This window comes from Alexandromys fortis, unplaced genomic scaffold (genome assembly GCF_014885135.2).
Source record: "Alexandromys fortis isolate MF-2015 unplaced genomic scaffold, M_Fortis_MF-2015_v1.1 scaffold_80, whole genome shotgun sequence".
In the NCBI taxonomy this organism is placed as follows: domain Eukaryota; kingdom Metazoa; phylum Chordata; class Mammalia; order Rodentia; family Cricetidae; genus Alexandromys; species Alexandromys fortis.
The window spans coordinates 8,002,646-8,025,130 of record NW_026068174.1 but is presented as its reverse complement, the minus strand read 5'-3'; the positions used below and the strand labels follow the sequence as shown (position 1 = coordinate 8,025,130).

Below are 22,485 nucleotides of genomic sequence, written 5' to 3'. Positions count from 1 at the left end.
TGTGCTCCCAGGCCCAGCTCTAATAATGTTCTTTGGGCAGTGGTGGGGTGGGTTCTGCCTTAGGCTCTAATCCAGGATCACACATTGCATTTAAATACTGTATCTTTTTAGTCTCTTTCAACCTATCTCTCTTTGTCCTTTGTAATCTTGACATTATTGAAGTACAAGCCATTTATTTTGTAGAATGTCCTGCAATTTGTTTTTTTGTTTGTTTGTTTGTTTGTTTTTTCTGATATTGCCTTCTGATTAAGTTCAAGTTTTGCAGTTGTGGCAGGAACTCTGGTGCCATCTTGGCTCTGTGCTCAAAGGGAAATTAAGAGAGTGAACTGGAGGCTAGAGTGGAGAGTTGTGCTGGACCTCAGGTGAAGCAGAAGCAGGTATCTCCATAGGAAAGCCAGTTCACTGGTTCTTTGTTCTACTTTCAGAGTTCCCAAAGTGCTGGTGCATGGCCTCACCTTTGAGTCCAGCTCTCCTATGAATTTAGTCTCCCTTTGCTAAGAGTTTGCTGCTGTTCCAGCATGCCAGGTTTCACTGAAGGGCCACAGCATACATAGGCCCAGTTCTCAATCTTTGCCTCTGCAGCTCAGCTGTCCTCTCCTGAGGACCAAGATGACCAAGATGACATCAAGGTGTCTTCCTTCGTCCCAGACCTGAAGGAGCTGCTCCCCAGTGTCAAAGTCTGGTCAGATTGGATGCTTGGTTACCCAGACACCTGGAATCCTCCACCCACATCTTTGGATCTGCCCTTGCAGTAAGTTTTCTTGCCTGTTCCTTCCACACTGTGACCTGTGTTCCTATCCCTCACCACCCCACCCTACCTAGTCCCTTAGTCATTGTCTGCTTCCTCCTAACCATTACAGCTTCCTTATTTCTTCCTCATTTGAATCTTGATTTTTTTTCCATTCTCTTAACACCTTCCTTGTCTCTGATGTTTTAGGTTATTTTGGCCCATCCTCTAGTCCTTTCCTTTCTCTTGAACACTCCCCTTTTCTCTTGCTCCATAGTTCTCTGTCTTTTTCTTTGTCCTTGTTCTTACTTTCTTATCCTCACTTCATACTGTTCATGTTCACTATCTTTGCAGCTGATGCTAGGGTCTGGATATATGTTGATGCATATGTGAGACTTCGCTTCTTAATCTCTTTTTCAGTTTTGTTAATTGATCACACCTGTTTGCGTTACCTTCTGTGCTCAGTGTTTTTCACCTCCCTTGTGGCATATAATGTGTGCTGGGGGGGATGAGTGGGTGCATATCTCTCTTCTTTCTCTATTCACTCATCTTTCTGTCTCTTCACCTTTCTCTCTCCCCTATCTCCCTGTAGTATCTTTAGGGGTATCTGTTGGTACGAGGCGTATTGCAGTGTCTAAAGTTATGTGGTTCTGCATAGATCATCTACATAGCTCTCTGTGTTTGTAGGGCAGTTTTTTGTGGATTTTGATGTTTCAAAATAGTAATAAAACATATAATGAAATTTGATATTGTAACAGTTTTTACGTTTACAATTCATTGGCATAAATTACATCTAGAGTGTTGTACAACCAGGTGTGTTCTTTGTCTGTTTCTGGATTTAGTCTACTAGACTTGCCTGCCAGTCAGGTTCTCATATGTACATGTGTGTCTGAGGATCTATGTGTCTTACTGACTATCTGTACAAAGTACGAAGTTCTGTGTGTTTCTACTTCTGGGTGGTTGTATGTCTAGGCTAATTCAATATGCCTGTCATTGGCTGCCTATATGTGTCTATGTGTATCAGTTTGTAGCTGTATGTGTTGTATCCATATGATATGTTCTGGCCTGGACCTCTGCCCATTTATATCCATATGGTTTTTTTGTTTTTGTGTGTGTGTGTGTGTGTGTGTGTGTGTGTGTGTGTGTTGTGTGTATCTTTGGATCTGTGTTTAGGTTCATCCATCCCCAATGGGATCTGTTCCAGTGTCGGAATCTATGTCAATATCCTTTTCTTTTCTAGATTTATTTATTCATTCATTCATTATGTGTATGAATGTTTTGCTCACATGTATATCTATGTGCTACATGTGTGCTTGGTGCCCACAGAGCTCAGAAGAGGGGATTGGATCCCCTAGAATTGGAGTTAAGGACAGTTGTGAGGCACCATGTGGGACATTGAAGACTGAACCTGGGTCTTCTGTAAGCAAGAACAGTAAGTGCTCTTAACCACTGAGCCATTGTCTTTCCAACACCTCAGTATGTTCTGGAAAACTCCTGCCCTTGTCCGTATTTATACATAGGTTACAATATATTTGTCAGTTTGATTGTCTTTGTGTGTTAATATGAATGTTTCTGTTGGAGGAGGAATCATTGTATGAGGATTTGCCTCTATCTTCCTGTCTATCTCTGCTTGTCCCAGCTTGTTCCAACTTGCCTTTTTTGTTTGCCTGTGTAAAGCTGCTTTAGGCTCTGGGGGCTTTGTAACTGTGTGATTATGTGTTTTGGAACAAGCATATGTACCTAGTACCTCATCATTCATGCCCTGGGCTCTTCTCTGAGAGAAGGAAACACTAGAGGATGGAGTATAGACACCTTGCCTGCTGCTGGGTAATAAAGAGGAGAGTTTCTCAGGATTGCCTGCCCAGCTTGTATATCTTCTAGACTCATGGGTGACCCACAAGGGGAAGGCTTCAACAGAGATTTCTGGTCAGTGGTCACTGAATTTTCTGTGTGGGCTGTGTAGTCTTGACTCTTCATCTAGTTTTCTTCCAAGTTGATTTCTTGCATCTCACCCCATGAGGCATCCCTGAACTGTTACTCCTGCTTTTCCTGGTCCCTCCCTAGCTCTAGCTTTGTAACTGTGTGGACAGTGCTCCAAGAATCAGACAGTTTACTTGCTTCCTGTGAGCCCTCCCAGGTTTCCAAAATGTGTTCCAGACTGAAGTCTCATGAGCAGGGTTGAACCCCGAGTTGGGCAGCTGGAGCCACACAGAAGAACTAACAGACCTGATGGCCAGGGGCAGCTATTTTCCAGCAGTGATCCCTGAAGAGTTAGCATGTACAGTCTCTAATTTTTAGGCTATTAATCTGTAATGTGGACTAGGCAATTTGCAATTTGGGAATAAAATAGCTAGGAAAAGACACAACTTTCTAAGTGTCTAGGCCACTGATTCTAATGTGTGAAGGGCCACTGAGTAGTCTTTTCTTCTGTCATAGACAAGGAAGCAGACCATCTGTCTCTGGAGCTTGAGTCTTTCTGGGTCACCTCATCCCACATCCACAGATCCCTTAGCTATGATCCACCCATGTCCTGGGCCATCAGATTTGTTAATTCGTCTGTAGTACTTCTTCCTTTATCCTTCTCTCATCCCTCCCTACCTTTGGCTTTTGTTTGGCTTTGGAAATGTGATGCTTATACAGGAAGTGCTGGGTTTCATTTGCTAGAGGTGCTGAGCTTGTTTTCCCTTTGCATGTTGGAGCAAATGGTCCATTGCCGGTTCTGTGTGCTGCTGCCCATCTTTGGACAAGGGCTCAATCTGCAGCTGGACATGTGGTCCAGACTACATCCATCTCCAATGGAACTAGAAGGGGTTGGGACACGTGAATCCTATTTGCTTCATTTATTTAAAAAAAAAAAAAAAAGAATCTGACTCACTACTATATTGGATGTGACTTCCCAGTAAATAAGTTTTTGTGGCTATGAACATTCACTCTTGTGAATCTAGGCAGTAGAAATGTTGGTGTGGTCAGGAATTGGGTCCCCTTGTTCTTGTGTTCTCTCTCCTCTTACCCCACCCCTCACACAATCAGTATCAGCAGCTGACTGTCTCTGGAATGCAAGTTTAAGTGTCAATCGGCAGTTGCTGTCCTTGGGCCTGACCCAAGTAAGTAAGTAAGGACTAAGTTCAGCAGAGCAAACCTGGTCTGACTAACTTGGAGGGTGGTGGTTCCATTTTCTAGCCTTAATATCTGAGAATTGGAAAGATGGATTAAGAATTTTACTTTTCTTCTTTTCTAGATTTCCCTGAGAATGGCTACCTGCATACTCCCAATAATTACCATGTTTGAGGTCACTGGCAAGCTTTGATGGCTTTGTGCTTTCAGATTTGTGTCTTGTACTCATTCAACCTCTATGGACACCCTTTTCTCTCTCTTTTCTTCATTTGGTCTATCTGGTTTTTGAGACAAGGTTTTGCTTTATAGCCTAGGCTAACCCGAAACTCACTATGTAGTCCAGACTGGCTTCAGGTTTATGGCAAGCCTTCTGCCTCAGCCTCAGTGTACTGGTTGTAACGGCATAAATGAATGCAGACAGATTGTAAAAATATATACAGCTTTAATGGGGAAATAGACTTACAGAACCACTGTTCCCGCGGAGACCAGGAAAGCAGAAGGCCCGGCTGGGAGCAGATTTATAGGTAAACATTAGCCCGAGACGAACACGCCCCCTAAGGGGCTGGACTTATTCCTACATCTCCCCCTTTTGTCTAAATAAGACAGAACTAAACCAAATACAATTATATACAATAATAACAAATAATAAATATAACAAACAATATTGAGAACAAAAGTTTTGCTAAACATTCTATCTCAAGGAGTCTAAATAATGTAGAGAGTAACTACAATTATATAATCTTCAACTCCATCAAAGATCTGAGAAGGGAATAAATATTACTTAACAAACGAGATATATCCAAAATGTGCAACAGTTGACAGAGACACTGACTACCTGGGCAATCACCCAAAGTCTTGTTTGCAATGTTGAGTCAACCAACTTTGGCTAAGGCCTAACATAACTGACATACCATTATCAAATGCAAGGAACTTTCTTAGAACTATCCTACCCTGTCTTGGCAGGATAAGACAATCCTGTTTCATTGTCAGAAGTTGAGATATGGGCTTTTCTTAACCCAAAGGCCAGTTCTGCCAAGAAGACAAGCTCCCAGTGGAGTGTCTTTGGTGCTCAACGTTCTCTCGGGATTAGAGTGGCATTGCCAGGTGTAATTGTGTCTCGTTGGCACAGAATTCTAGGTTAGATTAAAGGCCATTTTCTACAGCTCTTCGAAGAGGCTGAAGATTATACTATCAATACTAAATATAATCTCTATGTATCTAAAAGACCTGATTAACCTAAAAATAAATATGACAAACATATAATTCTCAATACCTATCTAACTTGAAGACTAAAAGAATAAACAACTGTGCAATATATGAAGACAATGATCTTCAACTGTAAACAATGTCATTACATATCAAATGTAAACAATGTTATTACATAAATAGTATCAGAGGTAGAAATGTACATTGTGATATGGTAGATGTATCAATACAATATAAGCATACTCTTATACAAAAATAAAGGTAGGAACACTCACATTCAATATTCAATATGTCAATATACAGGAAACAGTACCAATACAATTTTCTAAAAACAGTAATTCACAAATACCAATCATCCCATCAAACCAGTTAATCCTCCCCCCTTTTTTTTGGAAAATACCTCTAATTCCATAAAATATCTCCCCATTCCCTCAACCCTAAACCAACCACTAAAGGATGTTCCTAACCCTGAGGGCAAACTCTGTTGGGAGAGGGGACGTGGTCCTCTAAAATTGCTTCTAGCTGACATGGGGGCCATGTTCTTCTTAGGGGCTCCTGTGAAATGATGGTAAAATTCCCAAATTAACCTTTGACCTAAGAAAATTATAACTAGTCGCTGAGCGTTTTGAGATGATCCAGCCAGAGTGTTGTCTAAAATGTGCACCATTCAAAATTGTCTTGTGCAGTTGGTACCAAAAAACAGGTCTAATTTTAGCACTTAAAAAAATATTCATGACGTCATAAAAACCAGATTGAGCAGTCTTCAGGACATAGCAGATAGTGACTGAAGTGCTTTTGAAATTTCCTGCTTCATGGAAACTATGGGCCTTTAGGCCGAAGATGGATGCCCCAATGGTACAGAGGAACTTTGGGTGACTGTCAAGGCAGCAAGATGTCTCTGTCATTTTTAGAGTTTGAAAGTTGCTTATTTCTTGCTTAGGTAATATTATATCTTTCTGGAGTCTTTGATGGAGTTAAAGAATATATAGATAGTTATAGTTTTCCTTAGTTATGAAAAAAGATAAAATAGATGTAAATATTGTAATTTTTACTTGATAACTGTTTTGTTATATGTAATTTTACTATGTTAAAGTTAAAGCCTTTCTATTTTTGTTTAAACAGAAAAAGGGGAAATGATGGAGGAAGGTCATTGGTAATAAACAAACTGCCTTGGCCCATTTTGATAGGCCATCCCTTAGGTGGGTGGAGTGGGCAGAACAGAATGCTGGGAGGAAGAGGAAGTGAGCTCAGACTCAACAGCTCTGCTCTCTGGAGCAGAGGCCATGCTCCCCTCTCCCGGGCAGACGCATGCAATGAAGCAAGCCGCCAGGTCAGACATGCTGAATCTTTCCCAGTAAGACCGGTGCTACACAGTTTATTAGAGATGGGTTGATTGGGATATCAGAATTAGCCAGTAAGAGGCTAGAGCTAATGGGCCAAGCAGTGTTTAAAAGAATACAGTTTGTGTGTTGTTATTTCTGGTGTAAAGCTAGCCGTGCGGGATAAAAAGCAAGCCCGCAGCTCATACTACAACTGGTATTACAGGTGTGAGTTACCAGCCATGGCTTTTATGAAGTCTTCTTTTGCTTTTGAGGCCATAAGGAATGACATACCCTAGATAGTTCTCCAGAGGTCAGAACCATACCTAACCCATGACATTGGAAAAATTGTTCTTGCTGATCTTCATTTTGAAAGGTTTAAGAATGTTCTCCATGGCGTAAGAAGGAAATGGCTTCCATTTACTGCAGCCTCCTTTGCCTGTTTTCGTTGATCCTTGTGTTTCTTTTCTGAAAAGACAGATTTTTCTGATTTTAAGATAAGGTGACCAGATAGTATAGATTTACTCTTGCATTTCCTCTAGGAAATCTATTCCCAGATGATCCCTCTGACCTGTGGGACCCTTACTTCATCTCTTCCACTTGTTGTCCTCTGTCCTTATATGGTTAGATATTCATAGCATACAACCTTAAACTGTCCTGGTGGATTCCAAAGCTCACCATTAGTCTTTTTGGTTCTCTTCTCTTTGCCTGTGTTCCTCTTCTCCCTGGTCAGATCTCCTGTTCCTAGGCAGGCACACATAAAACACTTAGGATAATAGCAACAGAATCTCACTAGTCTTGAGGAACTGATAAGAGAATGTTTACAGGTGGTATTTGGTAGGTCTGGAGCTAGCATGTAGGTAAGGACCTGTTAGAAGGTGTAATAGAATGGCTTCATATCCCAGAAAATTTTTGGTGCAGAAGCATTGTAGTAGGTTGTGGCAAGTGACTTCCTTGGCCATTGTAAAAGGTAGTATAGAGTGATTTGGTCATTTTAGAACCGACTGCAGTGTTTGGAGGGACCACCTACTTGACTGTCAACTAGTATAGTTTCTTAGTTCTTCTACACCAGGGCTTTCTTGAGGCAGGAAAGGCAGGCAGCTGCTTTCTACTTCACCAAGTGACTATGAGGAAAGGTGTTAATGTCAGCTGAGGGAAGAGAAGCTGAGCAGCAGTCTTCATGAACCTAGACATAGGAACTGCTTGTATCCCAGGACCTTGGGTAGAGCCAGGGCAGTGGGACAACCTACCTCATTTCACAGTTTCTGCTGAAGCCAAATCTTCCTTCATCTTGATCTCTAGTTCTCAGTAAGTGAAAGAGTCAGGGGACTTTGAGAACATCCAAACCTAGCCCAGCTGTGGCAGTTGGTTTATTGCTTTCAGCTGGTACTTGAACCCAGGTCCTGGTCTTGGAGGCTTTCCCAGGTTTAATCCCCAGAGCTTTCTCTGCAGCTGTATGACACTGTGCTGACCCCGAATGAGGATAGGAAAATAGAACCAGTGCCAAGCCAGAGTCTCTTTTTCATTTGGAGTCTGGCTGTCTGCCCATGACCAGGGTTACATAATGGGAAACATAGCTGGGGCTCTGGAGAGCCCGCGTTTCACCAGGCTGCCCAGACCTTCGCATTCTGACGCTATATATCTTCCTAATTGTAGCTCGGATGCATTTATCACACTGTTGGATTGGAGTACTGTTTAGAAAAAAAATCTAGAAATTCCTGGACTTGCTGCTTTTCTATTGCTTGTCCTATGCAGTCTGCAGAGCATACTTGAAAAAACTCCTAGGGAGCCCTCTGAGGCTCCATCATCTGAGAGAAAAGGGGGTGTGTCCTCAGGGAGCTCACATATGTTGGCCTTGTAGATGAGATAGAAATTCTTGAGTTAAAGAAGCAGCTAGTTCACGTACCCTCATAGGCAGCTTTGAATGAGAATTAATCCCAAATCTAATCGGCAGCCTTTCAAGGACGCTTAATACGTCTTCACAAAGAGCATTTTAGGAGGTCACTAAGTAATAGTCCATCAGCACTTCCCTGAAGGAAGTGCTGGTGACTGTGGGAAGCCCCTTTGCTACCCTGGCTCCCCACCCAGTCTCCCTGGCTCCAGTTTGAGGCGTCAGCACTGCAGCCTGGCACCAAGGGGTTCCTCTTCCTCCAAGTGCTGAGTATAGGGCACACATGATCTCTCCCATGGCAGGTGCCTCTGTCTTTTCCCCGCTCCTCCCACAGGACTCTTTGTGAGAGGAAGGGGTGTTGGTCTAAGGCTTTAGTCTGCCCCTAGCAGGGCACAGCAGCTGACCCCAGGGAGAGACTTTCCAGCACTGGGCTAAGGTTATTTGGGTCCAGTGTATGCTAAACTGAGAAGACGTGTTGGAGTGGTTACAGCTAAAAGCTTGGAGAGGCAGGAACCGTGAGAATCCACACCAGGGAGGCCGCCAAGGGTTCTACTCAGGCCATGGAGATGTCAGGATCCCCTAGGGGCTGCTTTTTCCCAAACCCAGTGCTGATGGGTTTAACACACCATAGTGATGTGACAGAGGCTATACATAAGAGTATGACTTGGGAGAACTGAAATCAAATAAGGCTATAACCTAGATAGAGTTTGGGGATGTGACAATAGGAGAGACATTTGGGTACATGAGAAATCCTAGGATGAGGTTACAGTGACCTGTTACTGACTGTAGAGCTCTAACTTCACTGCCTAGGAACATAGAGAAGCTTATCCCATTGTTGCAGTACAGCTCTGCTAGACAGAACTGATTTAGGGCTGGGTATGGGTACTTACCTAGTTGGCTTCTTTTGTATGAACTAGGATTGTTGAGGGGATAGTCTACAACTAGTTTTTTGTTTCTAATGCTTACCTAGTTGACATCTCTTGTTCATGAAACGTGATTGGTGTTTGTTTTGGTTTGGTGTGGTTTTTTTGAGACAAGGTTTCTCTGTGTAACAGCTATGTATGTCCTAGAACTCACTCTGTAGATCAGGCTGGCCTCAAACTCACAAAGATCCGCCTGCCTCTGCCTCCTCAGTGCTAGGATTAAAGATGTGTGCCACTGCCGCCAGTGGAGCATGGTATCTTGCTGCCTGTCTTCCTGGAATAGTGATCTCTTTGTATCATGGCAACATCTAAAACCCAAATTTTGTGGTCCCTGTATCTCAGTGAGGGAGCTACCTCTCCACCCTATCATAGAGCCTACTGCAGTTCCTAGCACTGAGGTTCCAGAACCATATGCTCATCCTATTGCAAACAGACTTTTGACAGAACTTACTAACATTTAAGCTCAAATACTATTCTTTTAATGCCGCTAGACTTGTTAGACTTTTTAATATCCATCTCTGCCATGAGGTTCTCACATAAGCCATTTTCTGCAGTTGACTGAGAAGTATTCCAGGGCAGCCAGGGCCTTAGGTTGTCTGTTAATCCAGTGAGTTGTGCTCCCAAACCCAAAAATACATTTTTTTAAAGCAGATAATACACATTTTCAAGCATTTGCTTGATAGTTTTTTTTTTTTTCTCAATGAGTGTATACTAAATGGGCTTTCCACTTCCTTGTATCTACTTTATTTACCATCTTGGCTGTTTCCAGATCTCTTTACCCCAGGAACCCAAAACCCAACTTGTTTCCCATCTGTACTACTTCTCTGATCATCCATAGTTCTGAAACACAATGCAGGGCTTCTTCTCACTCAACTCTTTCCGGGTTTGTTCTGCAGCTGTGGAGTTTGAATGTTAGTGTTTAAACAAGCTGGTATTACACAGGAAATGGCCACCTCCACAGGCCCCTGCAGACTTGTAACATGGGGTCATTGTACTTGATATTAATCACCAGTCAGCCTTTTCCCCCCAGTAAAATTATGAAGAACTGTGTGAGTGCTTAGTCTTCCTTGGTCTTTCCAGAAAGAGAGACAGAGCCTTGACCAGACCATTCCAACCTGTCACCCTGCCTTAGTCCTGCCTGTCAGACCTCTAGGAACAGTCTTACCTGACTCTTTTCCCTGGCAGATACCAGGACTGTCTCTCGTCCTGAGCTTCAGGCAAGGAGATGATGGCTATGGTATACCATGCCCCTACATGTTCCACACCTCAGTCTTACAGGGAATATAGTTGTGAGAGAACTTTAGAAACATAGAAACTATGGGCCCACCTGAGAGAAAGCTTCTTAGTTCCCTGGACCGAAGAGCTTTTCTAATGCTATTTGCAGAACTAACCCCAGCATGAAGGGTTAATCTGATTCCCCAAGTCAATATCCTCCAAACAACCAGCCAAGAGTGTGCGTTGGTTCATTTCTGTGAAATGTGTTTCCCCAGTCACCTGGGCTGGCCTGGGCTGCATTGTATCGGCCAGCAGCTGCACTGCACTCAAACTGACAGCTACATTAAACCTTGGAATTCTGAGGCAATAAAAAGTAAATTAACTCTTATTTTTTTCCCTTGCTGGTGGAGTAAGTGAATGCATGTCTGTAGTGAACCTTGGTACTGAGTGCATACCTCTAACTAGTCATTGCTGGTCTGTCCCAGGCTTGGATCTGGCATTCAGACTCTAGCCAGGGGTCTGCTTTCCTGGTGTGTGGTGTGTTCTGTGAGGTTGGGCCAGTGGGTAACCCTGTAACAGCTGATCCCTGCACACTAATCGCACCCCAGCTGCTGAGAGACTCCCTTGCCACCATTCTGGGAGCCATAAATGGGTTTATTGAACACAGTTTTATATTCTCTGGCTGATTTGTGTCTGCTTGATGAAGAGTGTACCCTAACTTTAGTGAGATTTTTGTGGACTATGGTGCAACCCCAAAATACAAGTTGAACCAGAACAATCCACAAGGATTTGCCTGAGACAAGCATAGGAACATATACCTATGATCCCAGCAGCAGAATCACGGGGCTTTGAAGCCAGTCAGGGCTACATCGTGAGGTCCAAGACAGTCTGAACTAAATACCTACCTACCCACCTGTAATTCTCCAGACCCCTTCTCAAGAAAAAATCTGAATAGGAATAGGTGACAGAGGCTTGACTGAACCCCACAGTATTCTCAAGTGTCATCAAGCTTTCCATAACCATAAGCATTTGATTTTGTGCTCTTCCACCAGCCTGACTCATCTTGGAGTCCAAGGGCTGCTGTGAGTTGAAGACTAGATGACACATCTTACTGGGATAAGGAAGAAACATGGGGGGGGGGGGGAACGACAAGATATTCCCCTTCTACTTTGACAGGAAACTGTTCAGCTGTGGAACTGACCTCAGCCCAGTGGCACAGTTGAAGTAAAGCTTCCAGAGACTACACTACAGGGATTAGATTTTTAGATCAGGAATTTCACCTGGGCTTTTGGAACTCTCCTTTTATTGTTGTTAATTTGCTGATTCTCTCTATTTCCCACACCTCTGTCATAGGTTGGCCCATGGGTACTAACAATATCAGGTTGCAGGGTTGACTTTCCATTGAAGTATTTTTGTATATCCCCTTAATTCTGATCAGTCTAACTTGACCCTTGGAACACTTTTATTTATATTTCTGACTTGGGAACTCAGGGCACTTCCTATGTCTTTTGGCACCAGCTGCTGTCTTACAAAATCAACAGGGTAAGAACTCTTGTCCACCTTATCACTAAAGTGTGTCATAAGATTTTGGCACAAGGTGGGTGGTAATGGGCAAAAGATAGATGTGGGCAGGGGTCCCTAGTGGTGGCCAGCAGTCTCTGGGAGGAGTCAGTTTTGGTTTATCTGAGCCTTAGGGGACAGGAGAGCATGGTAATGAGAACCACATGGTACCACATATTTCTTCTTCTTGGATCCAAGATGGTAAGGGTGGGAGGATGAGAGGGATGTGGGGCCTCCCACTGAGGAAACTGTGGGTGATATTCTGCCGCCTCTCTCTGGCTGGGGATACTGCTGCCCACACCCACACCCCTAACTATGTCCTCAAGCAGCCTTGACCTGTATAGCACCAACCAGGGCCTCAAAGCCAAGAATTCAGATGGGAGACTTTTCACCTTCTTCCTTCTCACTGGCGTTTTTCCTGTTTATTTTCCAAATTGCTGCTCTGCAGCCACGCAGTGCCTGTTGGCCAAAGCTCACCAAGCTGTGGGATCAGACTCAGGCAGTGGGCTCAAGTGGCCAGCAGGGCATTGGGGGAAGAAGCAGGGAACTAGAAGAGCCTCTCTGTGTGTCTCCCATGGGCAGCGCTAACCTCAGAGGCAGCCCTGAGCAGCCCTATCACATCCGGTGCTTGTCTCTGCAGCCGGTCCGGAGGATAAACTATCAGAGCTGTGGGGCAGTGCATCATTCCTCTTATTATTTTCTTCTCTGCAGATGGGGTCGTGGAAAGTTCAGTTCCTTTTAACCCTCAAAGTTCTGTTTATTCTACAGCTGGTAGCCTGAGTACCGTGTTTCCCATTACATCACAGAGGAGCCCAGGCAGATTTCTGCACAGAAACGTGTTGCAACTGTTTATTTTTTTCCATATTTAAACATTTCTGACAGCCAAACTCAGCTGAGCCAAAAGATGGAGCTTAGTGAATGAGTCTGCTTGCTGGTGTCTGTGCAGAGTGGCTTAAGAAAACTGGTCCCTCCGATGATTCTTTTTCCTGGGCAAAGCCTGGGAAGTGAGTTACTTCTGCAGTACACGTGTGTTGATTATGTGCCGTTGTGTGATTAATGGGACTGTGTTCCGCCTGGTTCCCAGGACGCTCTTGAAAACAAGATGTTTCATTTCATTGCCTTTTCTTAGTGTAGTGCTTACAGTGAATAAACTAGTTCGGCCTCCTTCCACCTGGAGCCGGTGAGAGAGTCCCTCAGACCTCTCTGTAGTTTACATTGTCCCCTAGTGTATTTCTGGCATCTGGGGGTGGAGAATGAATGGTTTAAGTCTGAGACCCCTCCCTACTAGGTTAGCCCATAGACAGAAACCCTTGGAGATTTCAGGGTGACACTTAGAACTTCTTAGCATATTACCTCTTTGTACTTCATCTCTCCTGTAGAATTTTGGGGGTTTTCTTTGTTATAACTTTCCTAATATCTCATACCTTATCATCTATAGGGTACCTCCTATTCTACTCTCCTGGGTTAGAAGCTTTTCTGGAAGAGAAAGTCAATTTTACCTTAGAGCTTTAGTGGAGAGGGATAGATTTTGTATTTTGGGTTTTTATTCTCAGGTTCAATTAGAACCTGGTCAGTCATGTCAGACTGGGGTGACCAACCATCCTGGTTTGTGTCAGGCTAGGGGACTTGTGAAATGTGATAAATTTAGTGCTAAAGCTAGGATGGTCCCCGGATGGTTAGTCATCCTGTGCCTAATGTACAGTAAGAGAATGAAGAAGGCCTGGAACAGCCAAGATAGCACTGAAATAAGCAAGAGGCTATCCCTTACTGGACAGATCTTGGCAGGACAGGAAGTGGGGAGGGGTTCTTGGATATGTATTCATTTTACTGCTTACATACTGGGAATAAATTTATTTCTAAGAAGGAAACCTATGTAACTACACAGTGTGACTGCTCCCGGTGTGGCTATGACTAAAGGAGAGATGTTTCTGTCTCCATGGCAGATACTTGATTATGCAGGAGCAGGGACTTCTGGGAGCTGCCTTAGGCACTGGTCATCTAGAGTGTTTGAGTAAGTGTCTCAGCACACTGTCTGGAAAGGTGACAGGACCTGCATTAGACAACTGATTCTCAGAATTCTTTTTCCTCCTCTCTGGTTAGGATTAAAACACCCCTAATCAGTTTCAGGTTTACATCGAGCAATACACCCCAGATGGCTCACATGGGCATAGCTTCATAGTGCATTTTTGATAGTACTTCTTGGCAGCTTCCAGTCTTACAGCTTTGTTTGCAAGTACCTTTCTGTTCTCAAAGCACTAAGAACACTTTCACTGATATCTTTAGAGCTGCTCTTCTTTTCTCATCTTGTTTCTCACAGGGTTGCTGTGGATGTGTGGTCAACACTGGCTGACTTCTGTAACATACTGACTGCAGTGAATCAGTCTGAGGTGCCACTGTACAAGGACCCGGATGACGACCTCACCCTTCTTATCCTGGAAGAGGATCGGCTCCTCTCTGGCTTTGTCCCCTTGCTGGCTGCCCCTCAGGACCCCTGCTACGTGGAGAAAACCTCGGATAAGGTCAGCCTCAGGCCAAACATCCCTCCCCATTTACCCATTCTCTTAATTCTCCAGACTTTTTTATTCTTGGGAAGTTTTTTTGTGCAAACGGAACATGATTAAGTCATTGAGAAGGGTGTTAAGGGAAAATATCGACCTTTTAGCCGCTGACATCCAGCTCTGTGTCCCGAAAAAAAAATCTCTCGACTTCCTTTGTGTGTGTGTGTGTGTGTGTGTGTGTGTGTGTGTGTGTGTGTGTGAGGGGGGGGAGGGGGAAAGAGAGAGAGGGAGGAGAGAGAGAGCGCGAGCTCACTGGCATGTTGTGTATACGATCATTTCCTCCCTTGTTTAAAAAGTGCAGCTTGTGTTGGCAGTGCTCTCACTCAGCTCCAAATGGTTTGCATCATGCTTAAAGCGCCCTCCCTCCTTCCCCAGCCACAAAACTCTGCACCAGGAAAGCAGCCAGGGCTTTTTCCCTTCTCTACGGAGGAGAGTGATAAATAGGTGACTAGAGAGAAGCAGACACCATGTGTTAACTTACAAAAAAAGCTTTTAGGAATATGAAGCATTCCCCACTGCCTGGTTTCTATTTCCCTTCCTCTAAAGACTGTTTTAACCTGACTTTTTCATGTCTGTTTATAGAAAACAAAGGCCATTCCCTGTCATTCTGGTGGGGATTACTGAAATTCTAGTTTTACAGGGGGTCTTGCAGCCAGGTGGAGAGTAGGGCAATCTGTCTGCTGAGGAGTGTCAGTGTCCCCTGTGCCAAGGCATTCATGCTGACTCTTCACAGAGTCTGTGACATTGTCCTCCCTAGGGCAGAGGCCTTTGGGGAATGGCTTCTCAGAAGGAAGTCTTTTTTTTTTTTTGGATGAATGTTTGTTTATTTTTAGCTTTTCGTTTTTTGAGGAAGGGTCTCATATAGCCCAGGCAGGCCTCAAAATGGCTGTGTAGCAGTTGGCTGGCCTTAAACTTGTAATCATCCTCTCTAAATCTCCCAAGGTTTGTGTCACCACCACACAAAGGAGGAGGAAGTCTTCTGATCAAGATGAAATACATAATAGACATAGAAGGAGGGCTTTTTTTTTTTTTAAGTCAGAAAACTGACTTCCAGGGTTGAGAGGATAACCAGTACCTTACCTAACTTGCTGAAAGTCTGAGTTCAGTCTCTCACATCAGTGTAGAAAGTAAAAACTGAATTCCAAATATAAACTGATACAGAGTCTCATTATATAGCCCTGACTGGCATAGAATCCAAAGAGATCCTCCTGCCTCTGCCTTTTGAGTGCTGGGTATAAAGACATGTGTCACCATGCCTAAAATCTATGAGAGATTTTATTATATGTGCTGCCTAAGTGACTGTATTTATGTGCTAATATAATTTATACATGCATAATCTTTTTAAAAAAATTAAGCAGCATTGATGATGTCTACCAAGCACAAGACCCTGGGTTTGATCCTCAACACTACAAAAATAAATATAGAGCAAAAGTTAAAACCTTGGGGTTCTATATGTACTATTGTCTTTTTTGCATAATATTTAATGTATTCTTACATGGAAATTATGTGGTGCTGGGAATAAAAATGGAATAATTTTTTATTATGATTACTTAGTATTTTTGTTTGTTTGTTTGTTTGTTTTGTTTTTTTGAGACAGGGTTTCTCTGTGACTTTGGAGCCTGTCCTGGAACTAGCTCTTGTAGACCAGGCCGGTCTCGAACTCACAGAGATCCGCCTGCCTCTGCCTCCCAAGTGCTGGGATTAAAGGCGTGCGCCACCATCGCCCGGCTTACTTAGTATTTTTTAACTGCCAACATTTCTTTATCTTTATCAACCCAAAAGAATATACCTAAGATTTTTAGTTTAAGCAGTAAATTTATGCCTTACATCAAAATTTGAGCTAGTTAAATTTCTTTTTAAGTAGAGAAAGGTTTTAGGCATGGGCATGTTTAAAAATCCATATTCAGCTGCCCTATGGCAACCATTGTAATCCCTTGATTAGTAGAGGCAGGAGTAGTAGGAGTTTCAGGTCATCCTCAGCTGTATAAGCTAGTTAGGTCAGCCTGGACAATAGGAGACCCTTTCTCCAAAAAAAAAAAAAAAAGTTCTAGGGGTATAATTTAAAGGTTGAAAACTTGTCTAGATTCTGCAAGGGCCCAGGGTTCAAACCTTAGTACTGAAAATAAAAGAAAATTAGTAAATAAAAATAAAAAAACAGGGTAGAGAGGTGGTTAAGAGCCCCTGCTGCTCTTCCAGAGGATCCGGATTTGATTCCCAGCACACACATGATGGACCACAACCATCACTAACTCCATTCTAGGAGATTCAGTGTCCTCTCTGGTTTCTGTGGGTACCTATACACAGATATGTATGCAGCAAAATACTTAAACACATAAAATGAAAATAAATCTTTAAAAAAAGTCATACTCATTGCCTGACTGTGGTGGCGTATGCCTTTAATCCCCCAGCACTTGGGAGTCAGAAACAGGCAGATTTCTGTGAGTTTGAGGCCAGCTTGGTCTGCAGAGTGAGTTCCAGGAGACACTCCAAAGCAACACAGAGAAACCTAGTCTTGAAAAACAAACAAAAAAGTCACACTCTTTGGATTTGTTTAGTAATTAGTGATTCTTGGGAGAACCTTTCTTTCCCAAGAGGAATACTTGTTTTATGTCTTTGCAGAAAAAAGAGGATAAAATTCTACTCTGCTTGTCCAGTCTCAGGAAGTGGTAATTATATATATATATATGGAGGCTGAAGACAGCTAAGAAATGTTTACACCTCTAAGGAAGATGTTGAGTTAAAAGAGAAACTAAGTATCAATAGCTTGCATTAGTGCCTGCTAGTAATCAGTCCATCTATCTTTCTTCCTCTAATCATCTTTTTTGATCACTAGGTAGTCTTGATTCTAGAAGATCGTTCTAGGAGTTGACTGCCATTTAGTGGAAAACAAGGGAGGAGTCCTAGCCAGCTTTTGGCTTCCTTAGCCTCATTTTTATCAGCTCATCGGTGCTCCCAGATGTAGTTTTTAAGATGGCAAATCTATGGCCTGGATGGAGAAGAATGCAGTCAGCTTTGCACCCTCACCCTATGGAAGGGTTGCAAGCTGCCCAGATGGCAGTACATACTCACTTCAAGACTGTGAGAAGGTATTTCAGAAACAGCATCTCTATATCTCACCTTACCCACTCCTAAATTTGGTCTGTCTTCATTCTTTTCCATCTTGAAATAAGCAGCTGCATTGACTTGATTGCTCATTTCAGAATCTTAGAGTTCTTGGCTCTTGTTTTTCTCAGACCTTAATATCTAAATGATTAGTAATTAATATCTCCTTTACCTTTAAAATGTATGAGGATTTTTAAAAATTAGATATACTACTACATATTTCTTTGCACACCTTTATTCTATTCATTGAAGTACATTCTAACTAGTTCCTCTGGCTCCTAGTCCTTTTCTTGACAGAATAATTACAGTAACCTTTTTAGAATATCAGTGCTGAATCTGGTGGGGCAAGCCTGTAATCCCAGTTCTTGGGAGGTGCAGGCAGGGGTTTACAAATTTAAGATCTTCCTGGACTACAGAGAAAATGTGAGGCTGACTGGATAACTGAGTGAGACCCTGTCTCAAAGTGTGCACAGAGCCCTGGGCTCAATCTCTGGTAACAACCCCTCACCCCCAAAATAAAAATAAATAAATAGATAAAGTCAGGAGATCATACTGATTTTTACTTCCAAATATTATAACTTCTTGAAGTAAAAAACCAAAAATTTAATGATGTCTCTAGTACCCTCTCTGATATGACAGTACCTCCACTCTGCTAATACTCTGACCTTAGCTCCTGCTGTCCTCCTTGCATATTAGTTATCCTTGCTGTTCCTCAAGCAGGCCAAGCACTCAAGCCTCAGGGTCTTTGCAGTTACTCTTATCCTGACCTGAAAATGCTTTGGACCAGGTGGGTATGTGGTTCTGTCACTTCCTTATAGTTGTCACACTATTGGAGCAGTCTTCCTATATAAAAATGTTACCTTTTCCCTTTAACTCAAATTTATTGTTTTCCATGGCAAGGAAAAATCAATCCTTTATTATATATTATGTCCTGCACTAGATTCCCCTATTATTTTTTCTCAATACCTTATCTAAGCATTTACAAAAGAGGGGTCAGAGGCTCAAGGGAGGAATAAAGAATCATGCTGAACTCATATAGGTCATCCCCATGGCCAACCTAGAAGATGTGTATGAATGTGTCAAAGAGAATCTTTAGGAACTCCTCACCTTTTAGCAGTCTGATCCTATTTTCTCTATTCTCTAGTGACTATTACTAAGAAATGTAAAGTATCTCAAGGACTTGGTTGCAGCAGCATTAATGATTTCATTAATGGTTGCGATTAGTCATGTTTGGTCCAACTTGTATGCTCAATCAACAGAAACTCATTGAGCACATAACTGCCCACACAGTGTAGGTTCTCCAAACATATAGGGCAAACATTCCAGTTTCAGAGATCATGTGGTATATGTAGATGTAAGTGGCCACATAAATTGATTGAAGCCTGTAAGTAGTGCTTGCTGTTTTCTTGAGAAGGTATTATTCCTATGATTGCATTGCTTTATGAACACTGATTTGGTTTGAGCATTCCCAAGCAAGTCTTACAGAACTTCATAGTCCTTTTGAGTTTGTAGGTGAAAATACAAGTTTTGTGGGCAGGAAAGATTACTCAATGGTTAATAACATTGTTGCTCTTGCAGAGGGCCTGGGCCCAGATCCCACATGGTGGCTTACAACTATCAGTAACTCTAGATCCTTAGTTCCAGGAGGTTTAGTGCCCTTTGTCGGCACTAGGCACACAAGTGGTGCATATACATACATGCAAACACTCATACACATAAAAATAAAATAAATCAATCAAAAATTAAAACTTTCAATCAAATTATCAATGCATTACTGAAAGACTTGTATCTTCTATATTACAGAATATGTTGCAGGGATAGCCTCTATAAACTTTTCAAGCTTGCTTCATCCTTGATCTTCTTTAGATTCATTTTATTTATGTATTTGTGTGGATGACCCTGTTGTATAAGTGACTATGGAGGCCAGAAGGTGATCCCTGGGAGCTGCAGTCATAGGCCGTTGTGAGCTACCAAGCATGAGCACCGAGCCATCTCTTCAGCCCCACCCTTGATCTTTTCAGCATGCTGAACATCTTAAAGAATTAGTATTCTGCCTGAAATAAACAATCCATAATAGAAATTGCTCAGGTATAGATGGCCATTGTGATTCATTGTAAGTGCCAGTTCAGCCAGAAGAAGGGGGAGGGGAAAGGTAGTGATGAAGGGGAGATACCTATCTAGAACCAGCCAACAAAACTGATCTTACATTCAGTGAGTGGCTGGTAGTCACCTAAATGCAGAGGTTATATAGCTAACTTCTGCAAACCAAAGCAAGTAGTTAGTAAAGAACTGAAAAAGAAAACCCTATTTCAAGATTTCAAAACCTATGTATTAAATTTGGCATGGTAGCTTGGGAAATGGGGGGGAAGGAGGAGCTATATGCTAAGTTCAGGTCCAGCCTAGACAACATGAACTCCTGTTGTAAAAAATAGAAACAAACTCCATGTTCTGCTATATGTGCTGGTACATGTCTGTAAATCAGAGCACTCAGACGGCTTAGATAAGAAGTTTGAGAGATCAAGGCCAGCCTGGACTATGGAGTGATACTTTGTTTCAAAAACAAAACAAATCAACAAAAATAAATTCACAACAAAAAACCCAGACATCTCTAATGTATACTAGGATTTACCTCAAAATTATTTGGGTGACTGGAGGTAGGTGAGAATATAAATGGGATGGAGAAACTAAATATTTATTCTTGTTGAATCTGAATAATAGATACGTTGAATCCATTATAGCATTCTACTTTTGTATGTATGTATTATTATTATCAGCTTTAAAAAATGTAATAATTGGGGGCTGGAGAGATGGCTCAGAGGTTAAGAGCATTGCCTGCTCTTTTCAAAGGTCCTGAGTTCAATTCCCAGCAACCACACGGTGGCTCACAACCATCTGTAATGAGGTCTGGTGCCCTCTTCGGGCCTGCAGGCATATACACAGACAGAATATTGTATACATAATAAATATATAAATATTTTAAAAATGTATCAATTTCTCACTTAGTTGTTTGTTCATGTTTTTATTTTCTGGTAGGGGTAGGTGAACATCCATGGTCTTTATTTTATTCATTCATTCATTCATTTATTTATTTGGTTTTTCAAGACAGGGTCTCTCTATGTAGCTTTGACTGTCCTTTAACTCATTCTGTAGACCAGGCTGGCCTTGAATTCACAGAGATAAGCCTGATCAAAGGTGTGAGCCAACACCGCCTGGCCACATCCAGGTTCTTAAACACAGTATGTAAGTGCTTGAGTGCTAGCAGTATCCATCCACATGCATGTGGAGGCTAGAGGACAACTGTCACAGGTCAGTTCTTTCCTTCCACCATATAGGTCCTGGCAATTGAGCACAAGGTGTCATCTTGGTTGGCAAGTACCTTTACCATTGAGTCATATTGCCATCCCATCAATAGCCATCTTGAAAGCAAATAATCACAATTGTGTCCCCTCTCCACATTATATTGCTAAGTTACAGAGAAAGTAATGAAGCCATAATGATAATAGTCACTATTTTCCAGTTACTTCTTCTCACTGAAATTCCAGCAGCTTTTTAGGTAGACAACCTGGTGGAAAGTAATTAGAAGGACAATATTAGAAAAAAGAGAGTGCATGTTTTATTTTTTTATTTTTATTTATTTATTTTTTTGAGACAGGGCTTCTCTGTGGTTTTGGAGCCTGTCCTGGAACTAGCTCTTGTAGACCAGGCTGGTCTCGAACTCACAGAGATCCCACAGAGATCCGCCTGCCTCTGCCTCCCAAGTGCTGGGATTAAAGGCGTGTGCCACCACCACCCGGCTGGACCTAGCTCTTATAGACCTAGCTCTTATGTTTTAAATTGAATATAAAAAGCTTAATAGAAGATAGTGCTGGCCCCTAGCAAGGCTGAGACAGGAAGTTCATTTCAGCCCAGGAGTTCAAGGCCAACTTAGAGATCTCCCTCGCTGCTGTGCCCCCCCACAAAGCTTAATTGTCTGCTGTAAATAAATGCATGTGATTGTATTATATAATTTATATCACATATGTCATGAAATTTTGTTTAGTCCTTGATCATTTATTTTTAGGAAGTTGCTGACTTTAGTTTTATCAATGATGTCATATCAGGCAACCTTTTATGTACATATTCTTATATATGTCTTCATTAATTTTCAAGAATAAACATTCTCAGAAAATACAAAAAAGAGAAAAAAAGAATAAACATTCTGAGCCAAATTTTAGGACTTTCATGTATAATATAATATCAGTTGTAGAATATGAGAGTATCTGATTTTTAACTTTCTTACCAAACCTGAATAATTTAGCTTTTTGTAATGTTTCCTCCTGAGATGGTCAAAAAAGTCATCTGCCTCACATGTGCTGAGACTACAGACATGCCACCATACTCAGCATCTTTGATTAATCTTATGTAGCTATTGTTTTTTTTTTATATTGAGTGAAATAAGAATTTGAGGAACCGTTGAAGGAAGAGGTTTAGCATTTTTCTCTGTATAGGCAATAGGAAATATTCCCACTGCAGATGTAGCTCAGTTGGAGAGTGCTTACTTAGCATGTATAAAGTCCTAGGTTTGATCCCCAATACCATATAAAACTGGGTATGGTAGTCTAAGCCTGAAATCTCAGATGGAGGTAGGAGAATTAGAAGTTCAATATCATCCTCAACTATAGTTTAAGGACAGCCCTGAGACACATGAACCCCTGTCTTAATAAAGATAGTTTCTCTTGCCGGGCGGTGGTGGCACATGCCTTTAATCCCAGCACTTGGGAGGCAGAGGCAGGCGGATCTCTGTGAGTTCCAGACCAGCCTGGTCTACAAGAGCTAGTTCCAGGACAGGCTCCAAAACCACAGAGAAACCCTGTCTCGAAAAACCAAAAAA

The 22,485-nt window shown here is 42.2% G+C and overlaps 1 protein-coding gene across 2 annotated transcripts in view; it reads left to right on the top strand.

Moving 5' to 3' along the window:
* The window catches only part of Smg6 (SMG6 nonsense mediated mRNA decay factor), a 249,788-nt gene that overhangs the window by 116,490 nt on the left and 110,813 nt on the right, over positions 1–22,485 (top strand). For both annotated transcript variants that reach the window (XM_050128896.1, XM_050128897.1), the window contains exons 12-13: positions 583–751; positions 14,273–14,474. In XM_050128896.1, coding sequence (XP_049984853.1) covers positions 583–751; positions 14,273–14,474 — 371 coding nt within the window. The remainder of the gene's footprint in view (positions 1–582; positions 752–14,272; positions 14,475–22,485) is intronic.